This window comes from Phaenicophaeus curvirostris, chromosome 12 (assembly GCF_032191515.1).
Source record: "Phaenicophaeus curvirostris isolate KB17595 chromosome 12, BPBGC_Pcur_1.0, whole genome shotgun sequence".
Lineage (NCBI taxonomy): Eukaryota > Metazoa > Chordata > Aves > Cuculiformes > Cuculidae > Phaenicophaeus > Phaenicophaeus curvirostris.
Window position 1 is genome coordinate 21,247,499 of NC_091403.1, and position 19,762 is coordinate 21,267,260.

The window sequence follows — 19,762 nt, forward strand, 5'->3', positions numbered from 1 at the left end:
CCTTGGGGGCTGCTCCATACAGCAGCTTCCCTCCATCACTCACGTCTGAGGCCTGAGCAGGGTAAAAAAAACCTGAACGCTTCCGACGCTTGCACTGATCCATGGAGACACAGAATATACACACAGGTGAAAAGAGCTTGCAAGATGCTACCTAAGTGCGATCTGGCCGTTGCATCTTTTGTTCTGCAATTTCAGGATGTGTTTTGACCATAGGAGATAACCCCTGAAAGAAAAAGGTGAGTGCCTGAAACAGCAGCAACTGAGAGGCTTATCATGCATGTCTAGAAAGCAGGTCCCAGTGCCCCAAGGCTCCAGCAAGGTCAACCCTTGCTTTGATAGACACTCTCCTCCAGGATCGAACCCTCCTTGTCCCCTCCGCGCAGCACCTGCAGTCACGGGACGGCATGTCAAATCACAGCAAGCTGAGCCATGAAGTACCAGCCCTTCCTAGGCACTTGTACGGCTGTGTTTGATCTGGGACCAAGTGTTTACTGGCCCAGTTCTCTCTCCCAGCTCCTGTCCTCAGAACAGTAACTATTCAGGGCAAGGACTGCCTCTTGCTGTGCTTGGTAAAGAATTCAGCAGCCCTGAGAGCCTGAGAGCTGCTGGGTTGAAATCTCCCATAGCAGGGGCCAAAGACACAGTGCTTCAGCAGGGCTGCAGGAGCCTGCAAAGCTCCAGGCTGGGCGTGCAGGGACCCCAAAGCAAGAAGGCAACAGCAGCCAGAATTTCCCACCTGCAGCTTCTGCTATCGTAGGGACCAACTTGTGCAGAGAACACTGTGGGTAGCAAAGAGGGCGAGAAAGCCGCATCCATCAGTGGCGTTCTCTGGGCAGAGACAAGAACAAATCCATACGCAAAAGCAAGTATCATTAGTCTCCTTGAAGTTTCTACTCTTTCCTCACTCCTTATTCTGCAGAGCCAACAGCACAGCCCCAGCCAGCTGAACAGTTCCACGCCGCGTGTCACAAGCGGTGAGTTTTGTTTGTTGCACGGCTTCCCTAACACACGCTGTAATTAAAACGTTGATTACTAAACAGTTTAAATATATGACAGACAATGCAGTTAAAGCCTACAGTTAGGTCAATATGTGATTTAGATTTGCCATTTAAAAACTCTCATTTAAATTTTGCATACATTAATCACTACCACACTTCAATGTTCTGATATCCACCTGACTACACTATTAAAATAAAACTTGCTGCCCCAGGGAAATCCTACTTATTCTTAATTGTTTCGAGGCTTTGATGGGCTTTTAATCTAAGATTAATTTATGCAATTTTAAATAACTCTTCTTATGATTAATAAGCTTGAAAATTAAAAGGAGTCTAAAGCAATTATAATGAGCATTTGGTCATAACCTCATTAGGAGAAGGAGTGAAGGATACAGCTCTGGAATTCTTACAAGACTACAATTTAAGGTTACTTTCAGAGGAGTCAAACATAGTTCTTGAAATTGCAAAGGCAGATTAGCTTAGGTCAGCGTTAGAACTATGGCTATCTAGATTAGCACACTAATGATTTTATCCCTCTGATGATATTCAAGATGGTGAAAAGATGATACAAAATCTATCATAGAAAGATAAATTAATAACACTACTAAGCAATGAAGACTTGGAGCTATATTTCTTGTTTTCTTTTTTTTTTTTTCTGAGAAGGATTTCTTCTGCGTTTTTTTGTTTGTTTGTCTGGGGTTTTTGTGTATTATTTATCTATTTGTAGATTAACTCCTACCAACGCACTTTTACTTCAATAGGATAAATTTAATGGAAAGTGATTTTTGGCTGGTTTAGTAATTTTGTTGAGGCACTAAAATTTTGCTGCCATTTCCAAAATTTGCCTTTAAATGATGGCAGCCCCCAAGCATAACGGATGGACCAAGAGAAAGCACAGCTTAACTTAAGCCTGAAAACCTTAATCTGAGGAGGAAGTGGCCAGGTCACACCTGAATTTCCATTTTTAAAGAGTAACACAGACTGTTCCATTACGATTAAAATCCTCTTTCCAAACTTCTTCTATAGCTTTGGACATTAGCCATAGCCGAACGGCGTGTTTACGGTGTTATGTAAAAACAGTCCCCAGAGCGCATATGCACCTGACTGATGTGTTCAGGCTGGCAACTCATCATCAGACTCAGAGTCAAGAGAGAATTTTTTTCAGGTCAGATTAGCAGGAATCAGTCCAGCTCCTCTAAATTCTGTAGTGCTGACCTGACTTCAAACAACTCAATGCCCACCAACTGCAGGACCCCAGAGTGTGTGCAGGGGCATGCATGGACGGGTCTGATTTTTGCTGTTCTCTCTCTGTGGCATATACTAGTCTTAAATTTATTAGAATTTCAGTTCTGGCTGCGGCACAGAGGAGTCTATTTGCCCATCTGCAGATCATTCTTTCCACAGCCGTTCTGCTTTTGATATTTGCTGTTAAACCAATGACTGTACTTGGCACCCCTTGTGGTGCCTAGCTAACAAAACAAGGTAAGTTCCAGCAAAGTTGTGGTTTGTTTGGGTTTTTTTGTGATAACTTTTAAAAAAAACTAAGGCAACTGAAATATAGTTTGAGCGTGCTTCCACAAGTGCTGCTGAGGTTAAGAAAAGCTGTAGAAGAGGAATAGAGAGAGTGGCCCAAGGCTGACAGAGTATGTCAACATTAGCAAGCTGTCGACAACAGAAGCAGATCTGCAGACTGAAACGGCTGGTGCAACGTTTTGGGGATGGGAGAGGTTTTACTTTTGACCAGCTCTGGTCTGCGGACACCGCGCCCATTAGTGGCTTGAGTTCATTAGGTGTGTGGCTGGAGCACATCTTCTGGTTTGGTTCCATTTGAAATCTGTTAAATCAATGAGCTTCAAGACCCGTCTCTGATGAGAATGAAAGAAAGAGTGGTAAGTTCTGAAAGAGCAGGAGATTCACACCAAAACCGCACACCTAACCTGAACGCTAATGTTAATCTAGAAGTATCTTCAGATCATTCCTCACCGTGAGCACAGGATTGGTTTTGTTGACACCAAACAGAGCCAGTCAGACATTAAAAAATGATGTAGTATTTCCTTCAAGAGGGGTCTAGGTGTTCCCCTGGGCTGGGGAAGAAGAGTGGAAAAACAGTTGTTATCTCCAAGTGTTGAGAAACTGGTTTCTACTGACAGGAGGGAATAAAAAAAAAAAATCACTAAGCTAGAGCAAACTGGAACAACTTTGTTTTTCACCCAAACCTGGGAGTAAAAAATGCTGTGTGCATACAAAAATAAATGCAATGACAAAATTAAAACCCCCAGAAAATGATGTGGCTGGGAGCAAAAAGGGAGAATGAACCAGCTCACAATTTGTTAGTGTTTCCACAATGAAGTTTCTCCAGATGAACAAGTCGTTTTAAAAAGTACTCCATACGATCATATCGCATTATGCTGTCTGCAACCACTGCAAAATAACATCCCTGCGTTGGCCAGGTTTAGTAAAGAGACTAAGCAAAGCAAGGATTAAATGATCAAGCGTGAACATCCTTGTCAATCCACCCTGTCCCAGGAAAAGCACAGGTACGACACGACGTCCGAACGCACGTGCGGAGCCCTGCTGAAAGCGCAGGGAAGAACACAAAATATATCACCACTAGTTGGCTTGGGGAAAAAAAAATTCCTTTGAATCTCTCACAAGGTCACCGAACAAACGACCAAGGCTACGAAAACCGTTTCCATTCTCAGACTTGTATTTTAACGCCACCGTTTGCCTTTCCCCGGTGGAAACCTCGTCTCTCTCCAGCCATGCGGGCAAAGCCGTCCCGATTTACACCAGCTGAGCGTTTACCCCAGCATCTCCCATTAAATGCGAACAGGCAGATGCACATTTATGGGACAATGAACTTTTCCATGGCTGCGGCTTGTCGTGCTTTGCTATTACGGCCTTAATAAACCTGCACATTCCCGAGCTGCGGCAGCTGCCTTGGGCGGGAGCGCCAGCAGCCGGCTCCGGAGGAGAGGCCGCAGCTTCAAAAAAACCCCATCATGTTTAATTTAAAAATTAGAAACTGGAGCAGGCTGTGAGCACAGAGGTTGATTGAAACAAAATTTAAATTCCTGTCAAGCCCATTTAAACACAGGGGCCCTTCATAGACAATTAGCTGCTCCCTGTGAACGCGGAATAAACGCGGGTCTGGTCACTGTTAGAAGAGAGCAGACCCACTGTGAGGAGCCGGAAAAAAATTAACTAAAATCAGGGCTGTATGAAATATTTAGCCTCCCAGTTTATCACAGGGGTTTGGAAGTGTAAACAAGACAAAAATCGATTCCTCGGTGCCCTCCAATCAATCCCCCAAAATGGTTAGGGCATCTGTTTCTGCTAAATTTTGTTTACTCTGGCAGATTTGCCTTAATTGCAGTTGTTTATCTCCCATTGTCCCCGGGGCCCTAATCTCCCGATTACTAATACTTAACACTCATTTCACATCTAAAGCTACTTCTAATCCTCAACAGGTTTCTGGGGCTCTTAAAATTATTGAAACAGGGGAGAGGGGAGATGCAACCTCTTTGTGAAAGGCACATTTTCTTATCTACTACCAGCTGGGTCCAATCATCACCAGGGATGGCTGCAACAAAGGTGCTAAAAGGCTCTTTCACAGGCACTGCTGCTCCGCTGGGGATTCAGCGGATAAAAAAGAGCTTTGATGGAAAAAAAAAAACCCTGAACAAGAGGGCTATAACAGTCCAGCCAAATAAAGTTACTGTCATAATCAAATGCTGTCAATCACAATGAAAATCCAATTAAAAATCTTTCAGAGCGGCCCTCTTCAGTAGAAAAATGTCCCCTATTTATATGCGTTTTTGTCAACCGCACAAATTAGAAAGTAGTATTAATTGATTTTTTACTACTTTAGGCCCTGATCCTCCAGCTGAATTTCTGCAGATGCAAGAATCAAGCGGCGCAAATCTGATTAAGGGATTTGAGGCATAATGCACACAGGTCACTAAGAAGGCATATCTCTATCTCCTGCTTTATACCGTGCTTATTCATAGGCAATTATTACCCTTGTTTAATACTGCGGTGCTAATCAGAACACACACCCACAAGTAGCTGGTACTACACAAGTGCCAGCAATTTTAATCCATGAAGTGCGTTTGAATCAATTTACAATTCCAGTTTTATTACACAAATAAATTTTGTGCACAGATTTCAGCAGTCACCTGTTAGAGTGGATTTCTTGATGAACTGGGAATGAGCAGGGAGGACAATATTCTGGGAATTAAAGATATGGTCCTTATTTTGGAACTGTTTTAAAAAAAACCCACCAAAATATCTGTTAAAATAAATACGTAGGGCAGAGCTGACATAAAAATATCAACCAGAACAACACACAACTTCTCAGTGTATCATAATTGAAAGATTTGCAATTCTGCTATCAAAGTAAGTGAGATGTAAATATTTGTCTCTGTGTCTGGAGAACTACAGAACAACCAGAAGTGCCAAATTAAACATTTGCTCAAATTAAACTGCAAAGCCCAGGAGACTCAAGTAACCAAAAATATTAACTGTATCCCTCTAAGCTGTTACCGATTTGTTTTTGTCCAATTTCCTTAGATTTTCAATACTTCTTTGGGCCAACTCAAGTCATCTCTTTTCACATTTCACTGCAAAGTGCTAGTATATTGTGCAGCTTCAGGGCATGTGAGAAAATCAGATCTTCCAACCCAAACCATTCTATGATTCTATGTTCACATTTACTGTAAAAAAGTCAGTGGTTGCAGGAGCAACAGGACTGCAGAAGACAGTGAATAACCACAATACCTTTAGCACTCGCAAGTTAACCTTGTCACAATTTCAGTTTTCTGTTATTGCAGAATTTAGTGACACTGATATAAAGTCTTTCTCCATTTCGATAGCTGATTTCTCAAGTGGCAAAGAAAAGCAAATCATACAGAGGGAAAGGAGAGAGGGGGAAAGACCCAAGACCCATAGCCCACCTCTCCCCATTACAGCTGAGTGGGAAATAAGCTGAGCAATGTAGCCACCTGAATGAATACAGGCTTCCATTCCTCCAACTCTTAGTTGTCCTGACCACACAAGATGATGAACACAAGAAAATCCTAAACCCTTGTGTGAAATCAATGAAGCCGTATAATTTCTGACACTGCCTCCAACATACCTGTGCTTTGATGCAGAACTCCTTGTCCACTCTACGTCTCAACTGATAGATTACAGATACAGTTTAATATTTATTGTATTTACAACAGCTAAAATACTTGGCTCTGTACTTTTTTCCTTGGGAAATCAGGAAGGAGCCCTTTCCTTCACATCTGGCACGCGTTTTGGCGTCTGTCAGAATTCCTGCTTGCCACGGGGTGAATAACTGGGATCACTGTGACAGAAGAGAGCCTAAACGTTTGCAAACAAAGCCATCCATCACAGGTGCAAGCACGGACAATTTTATGCTGGACAAATCATCACTGATAGGAGAACTTGCACTGGTGCACGGAAAAAGCAAACAATGCTTGTAAGCAGCCAAAGAGGGAAAATTCTTGGCTCACTGTGATCCAGCAATGATGCATAAACATTTAGATAAGTCCAGACAGAAAACATCGACCCATAAAGCTGTCCTCACAAGATTTACATGACGTGTTCATGAACAGCAAAGTGCAGACAATCCTCTAGTCCTTCTCAAAAGTTAACAGCATCAAAAAACCCAACGTGCACAGCAATCTCAGCTACTCGGTCAATGACACCACTGCAATAAATAGCTAAATTAGCTACTGGGGGAAATCCCTTTTATTGACAAACCTGAGTGGTAGTATTTTATTGGCTTTATTCTGAAGGTTTATATGAAAATCCAGGTAGGATTATGCTTATCCTCCATTTGTTTGTTTAAACCATAAAAGTACTTCCTAGGAGCTACAAACAATGGTTTAACACAAGGAGCTGCAAACAAGTCCAGCTCTACCTGGTAAGAAGTGCTGCTGTCCAGACTCACCATAGAATATAGCTACTCAAAATATACCTACCTAAAAGCTTCACATTTTTCATTTCCTATATTTGTTGGGAGATGGGGAAACAGCCAGCTAGAATCCATTTTTTAAAATCTGTAATATCTTAGACACATATCTTACCACATTTCAATACACAAATAAATGATCCATCAGAAAAAAATAACCATTGTAGCTAACAAGATCAGAGCGCCCAGTCTAAATGCCGTTCCTGAAAAGGAGAGAAGGATTGCTGAACGCATAGGAATTTCAAAACTACACTAGTCATTAAAATAAAAAAAATACCTAAGTACATGTTTTTCAGCAGGTCAATGGTTTTGACACGGATGATGTACAATTTCCCATACAATCTTCTAAATTAATGAAACATTAATAAAAACCAGTGTCAGTAATTTAGATTTAAAATGGAGAAAAACTAGAAGTTGTATTTGGAAGTTGGAGACCTGAACAAAAATGAGAAGATCTGTGCAGAAGTAATCACGCGCAGAAGGTGACCGTATCCTTGGGTAAAATCATTGCCTCTCCTTGCCCAGTGCTTTCCTTGAGAAATCCAGCAGCATCTCAAAGCCTGAGCTTCTATGCATCTATGAGAAAGTGTAATGGAATAACGACTCCGTGCTTGACTTTTAGTATTTCAAATACAATTTCTTTACGTCAATCGCTTTTGTTTCAATAGCCATACGTAGCACGGTAGAGTTCAACGCTGTACTAATGCAAAACTCAACAAACGACCGCAACAATTCTGCTGGCTTTCTGAAAAGCACATACAATCTGCAAAATAAAAGGCCAAGCTTCCAGCTAAAGAAGAGATTTTAAACAATTACCGAAGCAAGATAGTGATATCATAAAGGCAATTTCTGCGCTAGCTTGTTTTTTGAAACTCTCTTTGCCTCTGAACAGCTAGAACAGATAATAACTATTAGTAAATCAAACTCCTGCAATATCCAGCTGTGTCTCACACATTTACATACAGATAGAATGGGTATATGTTTTTAATATGTATGCGATACGTACTTTTACCACAGCTGAAGTGCATGCTACAAAGGAGGAGGAGAATGGGAATGGAATCAGCATGAGATAATAAAGTGGCCTAGATAAAGTATTAGCCAGCGATTGATCTCAAACAGGGGATGTTGCTTCTCTCTGACCTGATTACTTACTATGCATAGATTCCATTAAATAGAGCTTAGAATGGAAAGCTTCTGAAGAATACCGTAAATACAGTCAAATCTACAGCTTCCCGAGCCAAACCAGCCCGCGGACGGCTCCCCACACACGTGGCACGAGTGGGAGTTTAAACCTTACCCGTGCTGGCACAACATACTCGCTAAACGCACATCTACGTCTGCGTTTTCCTGGGAGCCAGGCTTGTTATGCCAAACTCCACGTTTTAAAGGAAAACAGGAAGTTCATGGGAGGAAAAAATTAAAATTAATCTTTATAGAGAAGATTTGTAAGGATTTTCATTTTTTCTTGTTAGAAGGGGAGGGAAGAGGGGCAGAGGATATTCTAAGATGCTGTGCAGTCTTGCCGGGCGCTGAAACAGGAGTACGTTAATTGACTGTATGCCTTTCTCTTCTTGAGAGGGAACAAACTAGAGACAAAAGAGCAGACACTGTGACACTGTAAGCACAAGGTTCAGAACAACCACCAGTGAATTGTACAGATCGCTCCTTTCCCTGGAAGGACAATTTTTCTATTGCTTGGTGAAATTACTCCTTTTATTCCTGTGGAAAAAAAGTCTGTTAATTTGAAATACTTGAAACGATTACATCGTTGATTATGTATACACAGAGAAACTGATGTTATATCTTGTTTTGTGGATGGGTGTACGAAATAAAGGGCACAGTCACCAAGGGTCAATGCAGGAACCTGATTTATGCCAGCTATTAAGAGAAATCTAGTGTTCGCTTGCACAGGAATATCTATGGTAGCAGAAAGCCTGACTTTATATAGAAATTTCATACAGCCTTGGCTTCGGCCCTATCTTCTGACAAAATGTGTGTAGTGACTTTTATAAAAAAGGGCTTCCTATCATGATAGACAGGGTAAATCCATCCCTGATGTAACCCCTTGACTCCACCAGAGTTGCCAATCTGGCACTGCAGGTATTGTTACTCAGCTCTTAAAATGCATTTAACAATTCACCGAGTACCAGGAGAGCAGACAAAGATTGATGTTCTGCTCCCTTCATTTTGCGTTCAGTCTTTAATTATACTGAATTGGTTACAAAATAGCAACTTCCAGTGCTGTTCATGTCCATAGGGGAGAAAGCCTGCACTCCACTGCTCTGTCTGAAGCTAACGATGATTACACGTTACACCTTCCATCCTTGCTGGTACATTTCTTCTAAATAAAAAATCCCAAACCCCAGTGAATGAAGTGAAATCCTGCTTTTATTTAAAGCAGCACCAAGCTGACCTTGACAAGTCCAGGGTTTCCTGACAGTATCTGCTTCATCCTGCCCACCCAGACAGCTCGCAGGCAGATATCCATCGGATTTACAACAGAGTTTTCAGAAACGAATGACGTGTTATTAGAAAGGATATTGGGGTTAGCAATTCTAGAATCCTGAGGATATCCAGCAGCTTTTGCTCTGGCCCTGTTTTCCAACAAAGTATGGAAATCTGTGTATACAGAGATGCTTGGACTCGAGAATCCTTGTGGGTCCCTTCCAACTCAGGACATTCTATGATTCTACGATACTATGTGTCTGGGAGATGTATAAATATGAGTTTTATAAATAAAGCCACCCTTGAGAAGACCAGGTAAGCACAAGACTGTAAAGGGCTTGACTGGAGAGCATCTTCTGAGCGAAGAGTCTGGTACAGGACAGTGCCGGGGTCTCTGCGCCCATCGGGCTGGAGGAGGGAATTTGAGGCAGCTCAGGAGGGTCAGCCCCACTGCCAGCAAGGACAGGGTCACTTCTTCATTTCAGCAGCAGTCTACTTCATGCTTTAGTACTTCTTGTTGCAAGTTCATTTATAATTGAACAGAAAGTAGCATTAAACAAAAGATTTTGTTTAAAAAGTAGGAAGGCTTTTTTTTTTCCTTTTTTTTTTTTTCCTGAGCTGCTATAATTTTAAAATTATTTTACAAAATACCTCCTTAAAAGGGGAGCAGCACACTCCAGGGCATGTAGTTGTAAAGATAAATCTGTGCACTTCCCTGGTACTGCAGGCACTCACCCTTTGGCCTCATTTTTATGACTCTACACCCTGGAGTGGCGTTATTGCTTACAAACATACATATATACTTATGGGGGTATGCGCGATCTGCAGATGTTTTATTTATAAGTGGCAGGCCTATTGCATCACTGAAACATGCATTTACAAATAGATATAGGTTTTATGAAACTCTATTCCGTTGTTTTAATAGCTAAGCTATCCAGCCATGGCATAATAGTGCACAAGGTAAATGTGTCTACATCTCTAGAACCTGTTCCAAGTTTTCTCAGATGTGACTAACTGCAAGAATTTCCCAACCATCAAAAGTTAATAAAAAAGACAAAATAAGGCATTGTAAGCCTTTCATACGAGAGAGACAACGCCACAAAGTGGAGGGGCTCTGACAAACTTTAAGGCCTCATTTTACCAAGGTATTTAAGCAGGTGCCTAACTTCAAATGCAGATCTATTGAAGTTAATATCCTTAAAATTAGATTCACAGTTAAATACTTTACTAACCAGGATCTAAATTGAGACTAGTCTAGAGTGTGAGATATCTGCCCCAGGGCATCTTCAGAGATTAGCCTTTAACTAGAGAATAGCTGCAATAGAAACACTTGTTTATTCCACTTGCAGTTCGCAGCATGTAAGCAAGGAATGAGAAGATGCAAACGGGTCCTTATCTTGTTAAAATCTGTTCAAATGATTCCTAGATATTTAATGTGTAGAAAATAAATTATCATAGTTTTACATAAACCTCCAAGTCACAGGAAGCATAGCATGTAAAGTACTGAAACGTTTAAAAATCAGAAATAATTGATATGAGGCAGAGGGGACGGCAACTCTTACCTATAATGTATGTTACTGTAAATATTTGTAGTAATTGTTTGGTACAGTATTTTTCTAGCTGCTTAAAACCAGTCAAAACAGCGCTCTGCACTAAACACACAGCCACAAGGGCCCAGCTCGAGAGCAGGGACGCTGTTATTGCCCTGCTGAAAAAATGACAATTGCAAGCCAAAGAAGTGGCCTCTGAGCTCAGATTCCAGCACCGAGAGCCCTTCTATGGGCAGATCGAGGCTACATATTAACTCAGCCTTCTGCAACCAATCTGATTTCATTTTACATGAATATAAGTGAAACCAGTAGCCCCTGCATTGCATTAAAGATGCAATATTTTGACCGTATACTCTGTTTTCAATCTTCAGATTCTGAAAGGTTAACGCTGGCAAATGACGATAATGAGTGACCTACATTGAGCTGCAATCCCAGGGCATACAAACTGGAAAAAACGTGTATTAAGCATCAAAATGGTTCTGATTGAAACTTGATACTGGCTGTGAAAGTTCTGTATTAACTTCCCAAATCACAGGCGAAGCTCTGGCGACAATGACAGTAACAGCAAAAACCCATTAAGTTCAGAGGGATCACAATTCCACCTGTGGTTTGCGTGCCATCTGTAAACACACAATTGCTGCACAAGCCAGAAGGAGTTCAGATTTACATTTGTACGTATTGAAAAACGCAGAGTAAAATGGCTACGCTTCTATATACACGAATAAAAAGTATTCACAGACAAATACATACTGAGGGGCTTGGAAGTTTCACTTACCATTAAATCTTCAGGTGCTGGCCTTTCCTTTGGTTGCTTCTTCATGCTATGTGTCATAAAATAAAATGTTCACATATAAACAACAGCTCATATATTCTACTTGCTTAAATATTGAAGATATCCACTTTTAACACAGAGAGAATTTCAATGTATTAATTTTACTGTGTACCAATGGAAGACAAGGTTCCGAACAGTGGCCAAAATGTTAATGGATTTTGTCCTTCCCTTCCGTCACTCCCTTGTGGGATGTAGTGATTTACACGGCTCATAACCATGAAAGTGTGTAAATATAGAGATTACTGAAAACCAGTCAGCTCAGAAAGCACAGTAAGTTGATTCTCATTTTGCTGGGGATTATTACATAGCTCAACACAAAGTATGATATGAACAGGTGGGAAATTTAACTCCAACACAAAACAGCTTCAGGAGAACGCACAATACCCTGGGGTTTCTACTTTCATTTTTTCCCATTTATTTCCATTACACTGCAGGGTGATAGTTCATTACACAGCATTAACCTGTTTATAAGATCATGTTTCTCATCCAAATAGTCCTAGTTTTCCATGCAACAGGTGCAATTAGCCATTGAGGGCTGTGCTTAGCTGCATGAAGGAACACAATAACGTGGCACAGAGGTGACCATCAGGAGCTGCCTACTGTCTAATTGGATTACATCCAAACAGCCAGTGTTTATGGCGTAATTGGCATAAAGTCATAAAGTCCGATATGCTGTTCACTTGACATCTCTAATACTTACTAGGAATTGATTGCATAAATAGTATATCGTTTCTTCTTATTCGGTTTTTTTAAACATGAAGGCCTCCCACTAACAGGTAGAGCCAATAAACACTGTATCTAAAATATCAGATGATCCGTGCTGTAAATCAGAGGTATTAATGACACCGCTTACTTTCCCTACAAATAACTACAAGCACCTCAAAATACTGCAGGCATCTGCAAGGAACGCAAGCTGTCTGATGAGTAGGTTGGGAGCAGTTCTAATCTGACAGTCCAAAGTAGCTGCGTCCCCAGGGAACGCAGGGCTATTAGCCACCATCAGTTATGCTTCGCTCTGACATCTGTGGAAATTTTAACACAGGTCATCCATCCCTCTGCCTCAATGAGAATTTTTTTTAAGGATTCTGCCATCAATTTTCGGCAGGGGTGAAAAGCACAGACCTCCACGCACTTCGGTTGTGTTGCAGAACAAACCAAACAGCGTTGGTCTTTGTAAACTGAAACTATTGAAAACTATTGAAAAACTACGTTACATAAACTTTAATTATTTAGTTACTTTAATTAACCGATAATCAGACTGCTTTTTGTGTCTGTGTCATTTGTTACACACTATGTCAGTCCTTAGAGGCGCTTTCTTCTGCTATGTATTAAAAATCCAGTTTTATAGGTAACTTTTGCTGCAGTGACACACAGTAGAGAACGTGGAAGTGCTGCCCAGCCTGACCTGCAGATCTGTGTGGGGCCGAGGGCTTCAAGTGCCTTGTTTTTGCCAAGGACACATCCCTGAAGCAGGATCCTGCCTCGGCCACGTGGCTGCAGCTTGCAGCGACACACACTGAGATGGCTCCATCTGATTTAGCACAGCTGAGCATCCAGCCCTGGAAGTGCTTCTCCATCAAAACCATCGTATTTATACAGAATTCAAGCTCATTTCCTCTGCCATACATAATGTCTGCCTCTTTTTTTTTTTTTTTCTTTTTCACGGGTGGAGAGGGGATGTGGCAGTTAAGAAAAAGATTTTTCCGTTTACTTTGTTTCTCTAGGATGGCTTGCCCTCAAGATTTTTATTCTCTATTCAGTCAAGAACTGTATTATTTATCCTACAAATTCCTCCTCTCCCCGATTCTCCTTTAATTTAAACCATTTTCAATTAACTATTTAGTTTTAAAGAAAGAAAAAATACCCAGTGGTGTGTTTTAAAATACGACTCTCAGTAAAAATTACTTAGTGAAAACCCAATGAATTAATCAAGGCTGCTTGCCTTTCTCAATGTTGAGGTGATTTTGTAAGTAATACTTTAAAAAGCCCTGAATAATGATATTACACACACGAGTTTTTGTGGCCTCTTTACCCCCCCAGATGAATTCTTTACAGTCTCAGAGTGCAAGACTGCACCCACATCCAGGGCATGTTTATTAAAACAGGAAAAACCCTTGTAAGTACTTTTACGACCCTTTGTGTAAATAACGTTTACATAATTTAAACAGTTTGCTTAGCTTTGCTGCCCCATCTGCCCAAGGCCCCCAAGTCCCTCTCCTCTCAGAAAGGATGCAAGGAAAGCCATAAGGTCTCGCCGAGCGGCGAGTTAATGGCATGTATCATTTACATTGAGGGCATGGCATGTTTGCAAACTGAGCTTACCATTGAGTGATGAAGTGTACAAATGGCTCAGAGAACTCCCCGGCTGGAAGGACGGGCGATTCCTGGGATTGGATTGAAACAAGAAGCAGAGTCAGAAGGAGAGATGATCATTTTTTCAAAAAGAAGAGTAATATAACAGCGACCAAAAAAAAAAAAAAAAAAAAAGGGACATGACAAAGCCCTCTTTCAGACAGAGAATTTGAGGGAGAAAGGTACTAATTCTTCTGAGAATGTGTTATAAAACACTGAATTTCAACTAATGAGTATTACACAATGGGTAAAAACATGTGGAAAGACACTGAGGGGAGGTGAAAAAAGGACAATGATAGCCACAGGGTAAAAAGGAAGGTAGGGAAAGTGTAAATGAGAAATTAATGATTATTTAAGTAACACACAAATGGTCTTGTAATTAACAAAGAGCTGTGAAATTATTCTTGTGTTGACCTTTGTTTCTTTCACTGCATTTGCTATTTATTTACACTCATGTTTATTTACACTTATTCATTTTAGAGGCTGTCCTCATATGCTGTCTGTTCTGGATTTAAAAGGCGAAAGAATTTTTAAGTGGGGAGGGGGAAAAGTAGGATTTACCAGTCTAGTGGTAGAAAAAAACCAACCCAGTACTTAGGAAAGAAAAAAAGAAAGAAAATAAAAAATTAAGAGCACAAGAGGTAAAAAAAAAAAGGAAACAAAACAAACCCAGGGAACAAACAACATCACCATTTGCAAAGAAGGGCTTTACAAATTTAGGAGTTTTTCCAAGAATGACAGAGAGCTCCACTGTGTTTATAGTGTAACAGCTCAGGATGTAATGAAATTACACTGCAGAGTACTTTAACAGTGTCATCTCATTAGACCTACAGTTGGAACAAGAGAGCCACATAAAACAGGCAGCTGCAAATGACTCCATTCTCATCTATTCTCATTTGCTATTAAAAATACCTTTCGGCGGCTTTTTTCCTCCCTGACATCCCTACACAAAGTACCCTGCAAAGTATGATACATGCACCTATTTAAATTAACAAAGGAATGACTTATTTTAATCTCACTGTGCTTTGGAGTGCTTTGGCCATTTGGATGAGCAATATATCATTACATACAACCTTCCAGCGCTGCAGGCAAGAAACTCAGAGCGTGCAGCATTTGGTGGGAGCCAAACAATTTCTCTAGCACACAACTGTGTCAAATGCATGCATGTATTCATTATTGAGAATGCGAGGAAATAGCTTTGATGTAGTGGAAAAAAGAAGATGATAAAAGCACCTCTGCAATGTGTGTGCCATTATCAATGGTGGCAGATAGACACAACTGCAGAGCGTCCTATGTGATTAGTAAATATACATATAATTGCTGCGGCCAATTATCAGAAAAATGAGATCGGTAATTACAAGAGAGAAAATTAACTAGAACTCTTATTAAGGCTTTGTTTCCAATTCAAACAATGGGAAACTGCTGGAAAATACAATTAAATCAAAAGTAACTGAAGAGTAAAAGGAGAAGCCAAAATTGCTTTACAATTTTCAAAGACTTCTATTAAATGCAAGGAGTGTTTGATAGAACATGCCCAAATTCTCTTTGAACTTGGACCGGGTGAGGGACAGCTTATTGTTTCTAAATTTATAAATGACATCAATATAGGAAGGTTTCCACTGGAGAGTGGAAGGAACACAAGGAAATAAGCACTGCAATTAAATTTTCTCCACTTCAAAGAACTGTGCCTGAAAATTATTCATATTAATACAGAAAATGCAGAGCAAAATGTCAGGCTTGCTTACGCAGCACGGAGCCCAGCAGGTTTGGCCTCTCCCCATCATCTTCTTCTGTCCAGCAGAGCCTCCTGCACTTGCAGTAAAGTGGCAAACGACGCTTTCCCAGGTGGGACGGACCCAAGGCAGCACAGGTACGGAATGCTCTCGGCACGTAGTACAGATCAGTGTGGAAACGACAGGGCAAACCTACCAGAGCCCATTCCCTGGGGAACTGGCTCTGCCCAGCAATCCACCCCTGCTGTTTAAGTAAAATGCAAGCGAGGAGCTTGTTACAATCGCCCCTCTAATGGGGCTGCCAGCTCGGATCGCTCCACGCTGGGGAACAGGACAGGCGTATGGCACTTCACACTAATTTGGTAGGTGATAATTTCTGCGATCACAAAGAGATGTTGGAGCCATAATAGAGTGGAACTTCATTATGAGAGCTGATGAACCACTCTGAAGCCACCAGTATTACTCTTTGGCTATCCCAAGCTAACCTGGCACCAGGTCCATGCAGGCAAGAGAATAACCTGCTCCAACCTCGACCATGCAGCTCCTGTACCGCAGCATGGCCAGGAGGCAAGGGGCTCCTGCCTAAGCATGCAAGAAAATTTCACGTAAATGAAAGTAAATGTTAAATGATATATTTTGGAACATTTTTCTGTACAATGCAGAGATTTCAACCCCATCCAGGCCTGCTCTCTTCTGTTGCAGACCTGGTGGTCATGGCCATGCCTTGGTTGGTTTGCTCTCAGGAGCTCAGGAAGAGATGGGGTGGGTGGAGATGAACACCAACTGGATTTCAGCATAAAAACTAGAGCCTTCACACAGTCTTTCAAAGGATTTTTGAAACCCTCAACTGCTCAAACCCTCAACTGCTTCCAAAGCTGAACACTGAAAACCAGCCTCAAATGCTGCATTTTACTTCAGTTAGAAAGGAAAAACCCCAAACCATTAAGAGATCTACCCAGAGAAACCAATGACTGAAATATGTTGGTTTTTGATGTTCTGTACAAGACCATTTGAGTGGTAGAAAGGTGAGAGGATTTTGTAGCTTGAGCCTTTTCTAATGAAAGAAAGTGTTGCTATTGCTGCCTCTGTAACTTGAGCAATCATGATGTTGTCACATAAAAGCAAGTTTCCCAAACTACATAAAAAATACGTCCTACATTGTATCCTGAGGCTCCCCAGACTTTGGGTGAGACTCTGCACTGTGTGTGTGATGCAATACGGTCCCATTTGATGTAACCATAGGAAATGGTCCAGCACACTTCAATGACCTGCCTTATTTCACTCACCCACACACTGAAATGGAGGCAAAAACATAGAAAATCAAAATTTTGAAGGAGTGAGGAATAGGTATACTCATTTTATACTAGGAAACGGCTCTTTCATTTTCATTAAATACTGTATCTTTTAACCAATATTACGAAGAGCTCCGCATTGGGGATGCTGCTAAAAAGGCAGTAAAGACACAAAGAGTTGGTAGGGTCCATGTACCGTGGGCCTCTTAAATCCCCTGGCAGCTTATTCCCAAGGCTGGCTATTGCCCTAAGTACCCAAGCCACGTTTCTGTAACTGGAATCTGCTGCAGGAGGAGACAAGATCAGCCTCTGGTTTCTCCAAACCAGCCAAAGTGTGCACACAGAACGAGAACGGGGAAGGGCAACTGGAAAAAAGTTTGAGTGATGCCTTTGCCTTGTGAATAATGAACAGTTCAAGAAGGTCAACCCATTACAACTGAAACCGTTTAATTATTAATTATGCACAATCTATGAGCAAAAGGACAAGTTCAGAATGTTTAATGTGTGGTAACTCCGACTGGACCCTCTCTTGGCATTTTGTTATTAGCACTTGTCAGCAAGGTGCTCAGGCATAAAGAAAAAAGCACAGCAGCAGAAAATCCGAGCTAGCAGGAGGAGGGAGGGCTTTAAACTTCAAACACTGCTCCTAATATTTAATTTATAGAGTGCCAAGGCTCTGGTATAAACCTTATTGACTTCCACGGAGTAGGGGAAGTCGCATTATCTAAATGATGACCCGAGAACAAGACAATTCCCCGAAAAGCACTCTCTTTTGAAGGCAGTGATAACATTACTCCCTGTATCTTCTGTTTTATCACAGGTCTGAACAAAAGAAAGGTGAACCACCTAATAGTGTGTCCAGAAGTCAACCAATCCTTTGCAACCTATGCAATAAGAGCTTGAATTACAGGTCTGAGCATTATCCTCACCTACTTCTCAAACCCATTATTCAAAACGTCTCCTGATGTTAAGCAGAGCAGTAGCAGAGATGCTACTGAGGCTCAGGAAACAGATAATACCCAGCAAACCTACAAATAAATACGGATAAGGCACCCTTTCCCTCTATTCTGTCCAGCTTGGAGGTTTACCTAGACAAAGAAGCAAATTCAACAGATACAGCTCTGAATTGCTCATTTTCTTTGGAATTACTGTTATGTTAATGAAATTTGGGAATAGTTCTTGACTGGCAATATACACTGATATACATCAAAAGCATCCCATGCTTTATGCACCTTCAGAGGGCTTACCCCAACAGTTTCTTAGGAGTGAAATATTTTCTCAAAGCAACTAAAGTCTGAGATTTATCACATGCTTTATGAAGAAAGAGAAACCCCACAATCTCCCTCTAACAGGAAAACCGGGAAATACAGCTTTTTACCTAAAAAACTCCACAACTTGATGGCAAAACCCCCAGCTATGTGTTAAGATCAAACCTGTGTTCCTCCCAACACTTCCTTTGGGGCCAGGCTGATGGGTATCCCCGTGCGGGAGGCTGGTATTCCAAGGGCATCCTCACACTCAGTGCAAATGGATTTTACCCCCCTTTTCTCGTCTGCCAATTCCTTTCTCTGTGAAGGGTTAAATTTTCCCACTCCCCACAGCTACTGCTCTTTTGCAATGCTCTCTCCTCAGTGTGAACGCCTGTGCAGAAGGAGATGCCATGGTCCTATAGCTCTATGGCCACAAGAGGGAAGTTAGTAGAACCGAGCGAACCAAACTTCAGTTCCTCACTCCTCTGGGCTTCCCCAGCACACCCTGTCTTTGAAATTATCATCTCCTCTGGGCAGATACTCCTATTCAGCAACTTCTCCAATGATGCTGAAATGGCAGGATTTAATAAATAATGTGTGCGCTTTGCAAAGCGTTTCTGTCTTACCACTTCAGCCTAAAAAATCTCTAGGATTAAAGAATTTTTATGCGCTCAAGCTTCTCTTTTACTAAAGCTTTCAAAGAATACATCTATTTTTACACAGTAGCTGCATTATACTTTGTGGCTAAACAGTGATTTTTTTTTTTTTATCCAAACAAACTTAAGTTTTAGATGCACGAGAAATGCTGCCAGGTGCAATTATGTGTAATACATGCAGTGTTTCAGGCTCCTTCAATGAGACCAGCAAATTACAATATTGTATATGTTCAGATTTACTCCTACAACAACAACTTTCTTTTACAGCATTCCTTAAAGAAAAAAAGAAAAAAAATATATATAAATGCCATTTCTGGCTTTCTAGCCAATCTACTTCAAAAGACTTGCACAAACCTAATGGCAGGTGATTTCCTACAAGTAACAAGTTTGCAGAAGACAGTGATGTCCAGAGGTGGCTCAGGGGCCCAGACTTGAAAGCATTTCTGGATTGTCCCTGTCACACTCCCACCCCCAGCAGGAAGGTGAAAGATGATTACATCTCTGCACCAGGTCGCTTCTTGCTCTTTTCTTAGTAGCAGATGCCAAATGTGACAAATTATACGTGGGGGCATTTTGGTGTGAAGTTTCGTCTGCTGGGATTGGAGTGTCAAGCAGTAAACTCATTTATTTCCAGATCTCTAGCTGGACGGGAACCAAGGTCAAAAGGCCAGTGTTTT

The 19,762-nt window shown here is 41.3% G+C and overlaps 1 protein-coding gene across 4 annotated transcripts in view; it reads right to left on the reverse strand.

Moving 5' to 3' along the window:
* Nucleotides 1-19,762, reverse strand: part of MAP2K5 (mitogen-activated protein kinase kinase 5) — a 131,570-nt gene that overhangs the window by 10,273 nt on the left and 101,535 nt on the right. For all 4 annotated transcript variants that reach the window (XM_069866660.1, XM_069866659.1, XM_069866657.1 and 1 more), the window contains 2 exons: nucleotides 14,125-14,186; nucleotides 11,746-11,791 (listed from right to left, as the gene is read on the reverse strand). In XM_069866660.1, the coding sequence (XP_069722761.1) occupies nucleotides 11,746-11,791; nucleotides 14,125-14,186 (108 nt within the window). The remainder of the gene's footprint in view (nucleotides 1-11,745; nucleotides 11,792-14,124; nucleotides 14,187-19,762) is intronic.